Here is an 11,309-nt window from a genome sequence, read left to right as displayed (position 1 = left end):
CAAATTTAGCAACTGTTGTGGAAAAAGAGGAACATTTAGCCTGTGAAGTGGCCACATTATTTTATACATAGTTTAGAGAAACCAAAGCTAAAATATGACAATATGACAGAAAACAACTTTTAAAAAAAACAAAAAAAACCCTCCAAATTTCAAGGCAACAACTTTCAAATTATCTTGAGTAGGACAATTTAACCCTTTAAAACCTGGAATCAACCTCAGTGTTTTGTGCTGCATTCAGACACCTTTCACACAGATTTAAACCACTGGAACCTGAGAGAATTGTTGAGAATTTTCTGAAAAAATGAGGAAAAGGCAATGAGCAATTTGGCAAGAAATGTCTGTTGAAAATGTGTTGAAAAAATGACAAGAAAATGATGTGAAAATTAGATGTGGGGAAATTGTAAGATATTATCCCCCCTCTAAAAAATGTATACAAAACTATATTTATCATTCTGGCAATTATTTAAAATTACAGATAATCCAGCAGTTACAGAAAAATAATATTTTGTTTCTCACACTGTCTTAAGGTCACTTTCTTGTCTCTTGTTTCTTGTCTTGTTTTTATTTTTTAGTAGTCTAGTTTTTAATTTTTTCAGGTAACTTTTTTTTGTAAATTATATCTAATTTCTTGCTATTTTTTGGGCCATTTCATAAGATAATCATTGCCTTCTGCCAAAGTTTTGAAAGAAATCAGGCAGATTTGATCAACTTTAAAGAGTATAAATTTACTAATTGGCTTTGAGTTGATCTCGCTTAATTTTTTCATCTGACATCTGTCAACATACCTGAAGAAGGTTGTATTAGGACCCAGTTGGGGCACACAGGAAACCAGGGACAGTTGGCAATGGTGTTTACTGTTATGACTCAGCGGGTACAGGTCAAGAAGCCAGCAGGTTAATACTCACAGAACGTGCACACAATGGCGAGTGTGGCGACATGGTGAAAATCTCTGGACCACAGGAAACCTGAACACCTACACTGAAGTGTCATCATCGGATGGTAACACCAAACAGCCAGAGCCAAACGGGAGTCAAGGATGTGAAAACAGGCCTCATGGTCGGGGACATAAGGCTGGTTTGTTTACCGGGAATCAGACAAAGCAGGCAGGCAGGGTCGACAACAAGAAATCAGTCTGAAATATAGTGCTGGAGAGTCTTGCATGAGTGGCAAAGACAACAAGAAACTGTGAGGCTGAGGCATATTTGCTGGCTGAGAGTAATAAGGAACAGGTGAACAGAGTTGCCTTGTTGAGGTGGGCGTAGCTACTGCTGAGGAGTGGGAAAACCAGGGTAAATGGGAAAATCCCGACTGAGAGCTGGGTGGGTTGGCTAGTGGGCCCTAAAAATATGAGCCATGTGCAGCGTATAGAAATCAATATCAACCTCCATTCTGAACCATGCCTTTAAACCGAATACCGCACATCAGTTTAATCATTTTACACAATATTATGAAATAAAACTGCATGAGATGTTTAAAGGCATTCAACTCTTTTGTATTTTCCAAACTTTACAAATAGTGCAAATGTAACATAAAAACCACAAATAAAAACAGCAATCCTTTTGACAAGTTGTAACTAATTCACACAGTAGTGGTCAGAGCTGCTGCAACCAGCAAATATGGCAACATGAGAACTGCAAACCTTTGAACGCAAAAGAAAACCTCACGCCTACACGACATCCTTGTACTGGAGTAAAAACACATTTCAGTGCAAAAACAAGAAGAACAAAGAACAACATCCTGCATGAAGAAGTCTCAAAGAAATGTTCTGATGTCAGTGCTATGAATATGAATACAGTCTCTGTGTAGTTTTACGGAGAGGCTAAATGCTGCTATGAACATTCTCTATACAGATGGAAGTAACATGCTACAATAACAACGGCTATAAGCTTTGGTTAAAATACAAACCAATATATATGGCAGACATACTGTATCTGTGTGGCTGCTTTATCACTTGATATGTGTTGAATAAATAGTAAAACTTTAAATTATTCTTATAATTTATTTAGAAGACTCTGCTCTGTTAAATGGTTGTTTTCCTTGACTTTGCATTCCTGTCCACCTTTATCCAGTCTCACAATATGATGTAAACATTTCAACATCTCAAACACCAAAATCAGACTGCATTAGATTTCTTATTTCCAAATATCTACTGTGATGACGAACATCCAAACACCAGCGCAAAACATAACTAAAATTCAGTTCCAATGGGGTCACCATGGGTTGAACATCTGCAATATAACTTTTGCTATAAACTTTGTTTTTTTAAATGTGGCACATTCTTCAGTAAGGCAACTGTGGTGACTAACTATATGTTAAAACAATGATAAAGTTAAGTGTCTCTGCAAATAGACCTTTGTTGGTTGTACATGGTCAACATGCTTTAACCATGACCACAATCATTCCATGACCTTAAAGGGGAACTGTATTTTCCTATGTTTTGTGTAAGTTGACGAGCGGGAACACTCGTTTTTGTTTTCCTCAAGAAAGAGCATTACATCCAGCAGCCATAAACAGGCTGTAATGTAACCACTCTGGGCAAGTGCACTCCATCAAATAACATTAAAATGTTTGTTTTTGCGACACACAGGCTCAGACTGTTATTATAAGAGTTTGACGACATTATGCAAAGGATCCCTACAGAGAAATGAAACATTTTCTCTGATATTTTGCAAAACCATTCTGTTTGTGTAACCAAGTCTTGCTAAAGGAGAAGTTTCTTTCTGAAATCTCGCAGACTTTTTCACGCTGTCGTAATCAGCTAAGAATTAAAATATTATATATATAATATAAAATCTTTTTTTAGATTACACTTTCTGCACTCCAATACAACAAACTCTTCCTGGCACTCTTCTCTCCAACTTTCACTGACGTTTCCACCGATGTTTTTTCTGTAACAAGTCACACCATCCGAGATTTCAAAACTTCTGCTTGACCAAGACCAGCAAAGGTACGGAAAATGTCCTGTCCTGTAATGTAGTCCATACTTATAATAACAACTTGAGCCTGTCAGTGGCAAAAACGCTTTTAGTGGACGTAAACTGACTAAGTGCACCTGCCCAGAGTGGTTACATTGTAGCCTGTTTTGCTGCTCTCTCAATACTGCACCAATTTCAAAAGTTGTTGCCTCCACGAGTCATTTAGACACCAAAAAATGGGAAAAAGGGTCCCAGTTGAACAATACCAGAATTTCCCTTTGACACTATTCCAGCCTCTCTTTTTTCTTTGTCCCGTGGTCGTTCTGGGAAGCACTGACAAAAAGATGTCTCTCTGCTGATTACGGGCGATAGACCCAAAAACAGTCGTATGGATGGTTTAAGAAGGCAATGACAAAGTTTATAACATTCCATTTGGAGCAATCTTGGAACCTATCCCTAACGGACAAACGCTGGTCAAACCCGCGCTCCTATTTTTGGTAGCTCATATCTGCACCAAACATTTCCAGTTTCTCACACACTTTCAATCAAACACACTTTTCATTCACAATCGCAGACTGTAAAAATAGTCACTAAACACACAGACACTGCAAAGCAAACAGTCCAAAGGAAGCAGCTCTCTGAGGCACCGATGCAGGATGGACAAGGCGATTAATTTGTGGAAATTACACTACAGCCCACCTCTACTGTCTTTGTGTTTGGACATAAAATGGAGCCTTGTGCCACATTTTAGGACACTTAAAATGCGAGGCAGACCAAGCTAAAAGCTGATTCAGAGCTTAAACACAGATGACATTTTTTTAGAGTCTCATTCTTTGGGCTAACTGAGTCTCCACTGAAAAGACTTCCACCTCATACTGGTTCAGATGAACCGTCCTCGTGTCAGCTAAATGTCCTCTACCTGCTGACTTTAAAACCATACCATACACGACCGTCCCGTCACTGGTTGTGTCTTCACTCGCTGTCTCTCAGACAAATGACCAGAGGATTACAGCATCACTGCATCACACACTTCTCCTTCTGCTGTTTGGCGTACTTCCTCCTGCGCTGCTCCAGGCCTCGCTCCAGACGCTCGTCCTCCTCTAGAGCTCTGGAGACAAAAGGAGTGGAGGAGAGTCACGGGTATGTGTTATAGGCAGCATTTAGACATTCACATTTGACTGAACTTTTAAGGTTTTACTCGTTTTAAAAAAGGCGGTTGCTAACAAGTGGCTAAATGGGACTACAGTGTTTGTTGGGGACATCTGATCTCATCACACAGGACACAGACACTCATTAAACCCACATGTCCACCTTTACAGCTTTACAGTGTTGCACTCAAACCTGTAGAAATATCTGTTTATAACACACAAAAGTGGTGTTCATCTGTTAAGATTATCATGCTAAACAAAACGTATAAGTCTCATAAACTTATGTTACTTATGTTCACAGAGCTTATTTTTGGCAATATCCGAAAAACCCATAAGGTTTTTGAAAAAGAAACCAGTGCGACGCTAACTTTCTGGTTGGCCTACAAAAATAACTCATCTCTTCACCACTCTATAAAGGTGTTCTTCTACAGAGCTGTGAGTATAAATAAACAAGAGGACGATGGTGAACGCTAGCACAAGAACTGACAGCTTTGTCTGGATGGACAATGAAGTGGGATTGTTACTTGAAGTGTCGCTGGAGAAGCACTTAAACTCAGTAGAGTCAGCAGCACAAACACAGCTTGGTAGTCCGCCATTGTCGTTATTGTTCTCCTACTTGCACATGGCTATTTATCATACGATACGATACGATACGATACCATACGATACCATACCATACCATACCATACCATACCATACCATACCATACCATACCATACCATACGATACGATGCCTATGATACAATAAGTATATCATATATATTTGTCTGTGTATATTTATGTATTGTACATATTTGCCTGAAACGTAATGCGCATGTACCAAGTGCGGCCATAACATCACCATTCTCACAGGATCCGTGCATTACCAGTTTGCATGGCGACAGACAGTGGCGACATTTTCAAAAGTTTGCTTTTTTAGGTTCCAAAATGCCGTTGTCCATCTAACAAATGTCTGATGAAGTGAATTATATTTGTGTGTACAGTTCGTGATGACATGCAGACTGATGTACCAAACAGTTAGTGTGTCTCACCCTCTCTCCTTGGCGTCCATATTGTGGACCAGTTCATCCCTCTGGTTGACCAGTGAAACCAGCTCCTGAAGCAGCAGCTGCTCTCTGTGTTTATGGGCCGAAGTCTTCTGACTCTCTGCAGCACAAATACAACAGAGAGGATCAGAGGATCACAGGTGTGAGGCACGAGAAAGCAAAATGCAGCCCACATATCCTCGGTTGTTTGTAAGCAGGAAACTTGTTCCCTCGCTAGTGTGCAAAATACAGGAGGTGTCAGGGAGGGTCTGACCTTTAACCCTTTGAAACCTAAGCAAATTGGCTTGACTTCTTTCAAAAACATGAAAAGAAGCAACAAAAGAAATTACACAAAAATTACTGGAAAACAAAAAAAAAAAAAAAACAAAAAAAAAACACAAAATGACCTAAAAAGTTGCTCAAATTAAATGATACATTTGAATATATATATATATATATATATATATATATATATATATATATATATATATAAACATGATTTTAAATATGTTATATGTATATAGCTATAATAAATATACTGTAGTTTTCTTGATATTTTTTCCTAGTCTTTAAAATGTTCTAAAATGTTAAAATGTTCTAGTCTATATGCAAAATCAAATTCTTTGCGAATGTTAGCTAAAGTTATCTTGAAATCACGCTATTTACAAGCTTTTATCTTACCTATTTTATTTATGTTTTATCTATTTTCTAATCTTTTATTTGTGGTTTTATTTCCTTTATTGCTTTTGTTGGTTGTCATCTATTTGTTTTTATTATTTTATGTTGACATTTTGCATGCTGTATCTTGCATTTTTTTTGTCCTCGTAATAATTTAAACCTAACCCATCCCTTGTTTCTGCTGCTTTGCCAGTCAAAGCACTTTGAAAACTCTGTTTTTAAAGGTGCTATTTAAATAATGTCATGATTAATATAATTTTTTGTTAAAAGGAGAAGTTGTGTGAGCTGTAAAAATATCCCTCAGTGCTGCAGTCACACACATATTTAAAGGCACTTCTTGTTATGCTGACGTGACAAGCTTTAGACTTTCCATTTTCATCTCATGCAATCTGACACAAGGTCATGACGCAAGGCTACAACATGAACATTTGACCACAGCGTTCGGTGTGGGCCGCACGAGATGTTTAGCGATAAAGTCGTACCTTCTATTGCCATCATGTCCCTCAGCTCTTTGTTCAACAGCTCAAACTTTCTTTCCAAGTCTTGTTCCTCCAGCCTGTCAATCACAACAGATGCATTACAACATGTTTTCAAATTTCCATTTTTTCAGAATAATTTAAGTTTCTCTTAAACCAAAATGGATGAGGTGCCCCTGTGATCATCACTGAATCGTAGAAATTTCAACAAAATCAACAATTCAATGACAACCATACAACTCCCTCTGCTGAAGAACACATGCAATGATCGAAAACTGAACAACTTCTACCAAACAACCTTATGGTGGGATTGTTTGGTCAATTGTGTGTACCGTGCTTTGCATTCAGCACTTTAAATTGTATGTTTCCAGCATGGTTGCGGATGTCTTACAGCAGCTGCAGGTGGTCCTGCCTCCTGATTAAAGCATTCTTCTTGTTGACCAGCGTAAACCATTCCTGGATTAACCTCTCCTCCTCCACCTTGTCACTTCCTGCAGGACAAATCACATGACAAGACATACTGTATAGTCCCTTTGTTGAGCTTCTCTGTTGGATGATTGAGCATTTATCTGTGACCATGAATTGATTATCTATTGATTATCTTACCTGTTTCCAGTAGCTGTCTGAGTTTCCTCTCGACCACACCGGCTCTGTTGTCAATATGATTCTGTTCTGCTTCCAGGGCTTCCATCTGACTCATCACATACTGGCTAGGGTCCTGCAAATATTAAAACACATATACACACACACACGATTACCTACACAGTTAGGGACACGTTGAGATATTGGACCCAGCAATAACACCAATTATAACTGACCTGGCCTTCTGGTCTTCCCTCCTCAACCACAGCCTCTGTTCCTTCTGTGAGACACAACACAAATTAGCTCTACCACCTGTATAAACAGAACAAAGCTTAACAACATCAAACAACAGCAAACGACAACTAGAATTGACCTTTGCCTTTGACAATCAAATTTGTAAGTTCATTCTGGAGTCTAAGTGGACGTTTTTGCCAAAAAAAAAAATCCCCTCAAAATGTTCATGAGATATCACATTCTCAAGAATAAGACAGATGAGGTGACTTTAACCTTTGACCCATGACCACCAAAATTTTATCAGTTCATCATTGAGTCCATGTGAATGTTTGTGCCAAATTTAAAAAAAAAATTTCCTTAAAGTGTTCTTGACATATTGCATTCACAAGAATGAGACAGACGAGGTCACAGTGACCTTGCCCATTAACGTAATATATAATAACACATATGTAGCATCTGTTTTTGAGAAGGACTAACCAGTTTCTGACTTCCTCCGGGAAATTACACTCTCCTCTTGCCCTGATACGACCTGCTGACAAAAAAAAGGTCCACATATATCAAAGATAAGTAAAAGAGAAAAATGTAAAAAAGGATCAAACAGGGGTTAATAAATAAGGCAATGAGGTTCCATACCACTGATATGTCTGCTTCCTCTACTGAGCCACTCCTCCGCTGAGACCTACGCTTCTTGACCAGATCAGCATCTTTGACATGAGAGAAACCAGTCTTGGACAGGAAATGAGTCCTTGGTGGTGCCACTGGAGCCCCAGCGGCCCCAGCACCCTGCAGCCGTTTGGTTCTGGGAGGTGGGACAACATCCTTGGCTTTGCCGTTGGGCTCTGCTGTGCCTGCAGTCCCGTTAGTCTCTAGACTTATACCCTCCTCCTGCAGCCTCTGGGTGCAGTAGCGGACGGTTGCTTCGGGGTCCTCCTCCTGGCTCTCCCGCTCCCCTGCTACTGCATAACTGGACTCGCTGCTGTCCCGGTCTATGTGGAGCACACTGAGCTCCTGGCCTGTGAAATGGGTGCGGATCTGGTTGAGGTAGGTCATGACAATGAGGCGATCAGGCACTGCCAGCATAACCATGTCTGAAGGCTCCATCAGTCTGGAGATGCCAAGTTCAGCAAAGCCGTCAAAGGCCTGCAGTTTGTAGAAAAAAAAATAATGGATGGATCAGATTAGTAATTAACCCTTTGAAACCTGACGAAAATTGGCTTGATATCTTTCAAAAACATGCAAATAAGGCAATGAAAAACTGAATGAGAAATGATCCAAATATTATCGAGAAATTTGTAAAAAGTTACAAAAGTTAAAATTAGCACAAATACAAAAAAGTAAATAAAATCAAAAACAACAAATGGCCTGAAAAAAAGTGCAAAAATAAAACACAATGCTAATAAAAAAAATAACAACAATATTATTAAATACACATTTTCCTTTAACTTACTGTCATATATAATTTTCTGGATTTTTTTTCTTTTTTATGAGAATTTTCTCTGTTTTTTAGGCTAATTTTCAGGCAATTTCTCTTGTCGCCTTTTAATAATTTCTTGCAATTTGTGGGACATTTTATGCCAAATTGCTAATTGCTTTACTTTAAATAGAAGCAAATTGCTAAGGTTTCAAAGGTTTAAATGCTTGTGAAAGGTGTCTGAACAGTGTTGATCCAGGGTTAAACAACACATGATAAAATTATGCTAATCTTATGAAAAAAGCCAATCACCTTCTTGTTGTTGTGCTTGATGTCATACGGGTCCAGCATTTCATAATTACTGCACAAAGAAAAAATTAGTCAGAATGAACACATAACACAGTGTCTGCATTAAGGGGAATAAAATACCTTTAAAAAACAAACAAAAATGCAGACATTTATTTTCAACTGTTTCTTACATTTTTCCTGGGTGGAAGTGATGTAAGATGGCACAAAAGGCAAGGCCGTTCCTCCAGGAGGTGCTGAAGTTTGTGATCTTCACTCCTTTGTGACCCTGTGTGACTTCCTGACACCAGTCCAGCAGAGACTGACTGGATGTCACTAAGCTGGGACTGGGTGAAAAGCCCTAAAACACACACAATGACAATGGGGGATGATTGTAATATAAATTACAGATAAGACACCACCTTATAATCTTGAACTATCAAGTGAGTCCGTGTCTATAACTCCATTATGAACCATAATAAAATTGCTTTTTCACCATGTTGGTGCCATAAGAGTAACACATTTGACATATAACATATTTGGCATTATTGCCAAGTAATAGATTCAGCAGACAGAACGCAATATACAGTAAGCATTGTTTTTGATTTGTGTTTCTGTGTGCCTTATTAATGTAAGTCCCATATTCACTTCACTTTTTAATTTCCTCACCACTCTGTCACTAACTTTTTCTGAGCTGCTTGGTGCTGAACAGGTGGAAAGTGCTTGCTGTTGCTGGAAACTAGGTTGATGAGAATGAAGTTTGTGGGTCAGCAAACTGAGGAGGACTGCAAAGTTGGTCATAATTCTTCACACTGAGCAGGGCTGGAGAATGGGGTGGTTTCTGGGGCTCTAGCCAAGAATGTTTTCTCAAAAGCCCTGATCTTATAAGTACTAAAATACATTTAACTTTGTGTCATTCAGATAATAACAGGGTGGCTCAAGTGTTTGCGTTCAGGTGCAGCTTACACTGACACCCAAATGGCTTGACTCAGTCAATCACGATTGGGTCAAATTAGCCTTGTGCTTCTAACAGTTCTCCCTGTCATTGTGTGTGTGACGCTTGGCGCTGCAGTAGTCTCATGAAAAACAGAAACATAGAAAGAGAGGTTGAGTTTATAAATACGCTGTGCGCAGCTGTACAATCAAATGAGTCAAAGTTGTCGTAAAGTTAAAATGAATGAGGAAAATTGCATGGCCAATCAGAATTCATATTGATTGGCTGTATATGCGTTGAACTGTTGCGATTGCAACATTGCAAAATCCTGGAAGGACTGATTAGAGACAAAATAGGGTGAAGGCTCTACTGGATGATTTTTTTCTATCATGTTTTCCCCAAATTACGTAAAGACTTTTGGGAATTGTATTATCCCAAATGGTTTGAAAAACAGAGCATATAGCGAAGATAAATAGAAAAAAAACTCCCCAGGGGAGCATGCCAACAAACTCCCCTTGGTTTAGGCAGAGCACCAAATGTTTACAACATCTGGATCAACCCCTGACTCCAAGCAACATTTCGCACATTATACAAAGCTGTGAGTACACTAGTGTATATATTTATACATTGTTAACTGCAGCTTTGACATACCTCCAGAGAGGCAGCTGCTTCTGCAGGTCTTTTCTGGGGTGTTGTTGGTTCACTGGCTTGGTGGAGGCCATAAACTTGTGACTTCTCCCTTTGACTGGAAAGACACACAAAAACAAAGCAAAAATAGAAATAAATTCCACAATCTCTCTGATAGCATGCTTGTCAAGAACAACAAAACACTGGTTATCAATGATTTTGCAAATCATGTTGCAAGTGAAAACACAAACATGGACCATGTTAGATAATTAGAAAATACAAGGACATGACCTTCTAATGTGTAGAGAGTTAGTCAGTTATTAGTACACCCCCCCACACACACACACCTTGATGTGCACTGACTAATCTTACCTGTCTTCCTCTAAACAACCAGCATCTACATCTACAGACACAAATCCAAAGTCCAACTCTTCGTCCCTCATTTCCTTCCTTGAGATTGTTCCCATTGGTTCACTGTCTCTATCATCCTCTACATGCAGCCAGTCAACAGGAGATGATGTTACAGTGGAATCAAGGGACCGATCAACCTCTGCTTCAAGGTCTTTCTCTATGTCAGCTTGCTCAGGTACGGCCTCTGCAGCTCTCTCTGAGTCATCTGTGGCAACAGGTTTTTCTGTAAAGGTCCAGCCTTCAATGATTTCATCCAGTGCCTTCTCAGTGTCTTCTGCAGAGTCTTCCTGGTGGAATTCTTCTTCTCCCATTGCTTCTAGTACTTTCCGCTCCAACTCTGATGCAACATCATCTTCCGCTTGGATTGTGATAAAACCTCCTTCAGAGATAACACTTGAATCCAGCAATGTTGAGCCTTCATTTGTTTCTTTGCTAGTGGCAGGTGAATAGTCTTGGTTTCTCTGAGATAATTCCACTTCTAGGGGGAATACATTGTCTACAGGTGGTGTGCTATCTGAGTCAGTTGTACTGAGACGTTTCTTGGCCCGTGGTAATGGAACAGGCAAGCTTGACTGTTCATTTT

The 11,309-nt window shown here is 39.2% G+C and overlaps 1 protein-coding gene across 1 annotated transcript in view; it reads right to left on the bottom strand.

Moving 5' to 3' along the window:
• Positions 1-1,470: 1,470 nt before the first annotated feature.
• Positions 1,471-11,309, bottom strand: part of ehbp1l1a (EH domain binding protein 1-like 1a) — a 54,160-nt gene continuing 44,321 nt past the window's right edge. Inside the window, exons 15-25 of the mRNA XM_042512808.1 lie at positions 10,340-10,433; positions 8,949-9,115; positions 8,782-8,830; positions 7,692-8,198; positions 7,536-7,590; positions 7,061-7,104; positions 6,849-6,960; positions 6,634-6,733; positions 6,249-6,322; positions 5,095-5,209; positions 1,471-4,023 (exon numbers count right to left, since the gene is read on the bottom strand). Coding sequence (XP_042368742.1) covers positions 3,930-4,023; positions 5,095-5,209; positions 6,249-6,322; positions 6,634-6,733; positions 6,849-6,960; positions 7,061-7,104; positions 7,536-7,590; positions 7,692-8,198; positions 8,782-8,830; positions 8,949-9,115; positions 10,340-10,433 — 1,411 coding nt within the window. The 3' untranslated portion in view covers positions 1,471-3,929. The remainder of the gene's footprint in view (positions 4,024-5,094; positions 5,210-6,248; positions 6,323-6,633; positions 6,734-6,848; positions 6,961-7,060; positions 7,105-7,535; positions 7,591-7,691; positions 8,199-8,781; positions 8,831-8,948; positions 9,116-10,339; positions 10,434-11,309) is intronic.

The sequence above is a fragment of the Plectropomus leopardus genome, chromosome 23 (genome assembly GCF_008729295.1).
Source record: "Plectropomus leopardus isolate mb chromosome 23, YSFRI_Pleo_2.0, whole genome shotgun sequence".
In the NCBI taxonomy this organism is placed as follows: Eukaryota; Metazoa; Chordata; class Actinopteri; order Perciformes; family Serranidae; genus Plectropomus; species Plectropomus leopardus.
This window is presented reverse-complemented; position numbering and strand designations above follow the sequence as displayed.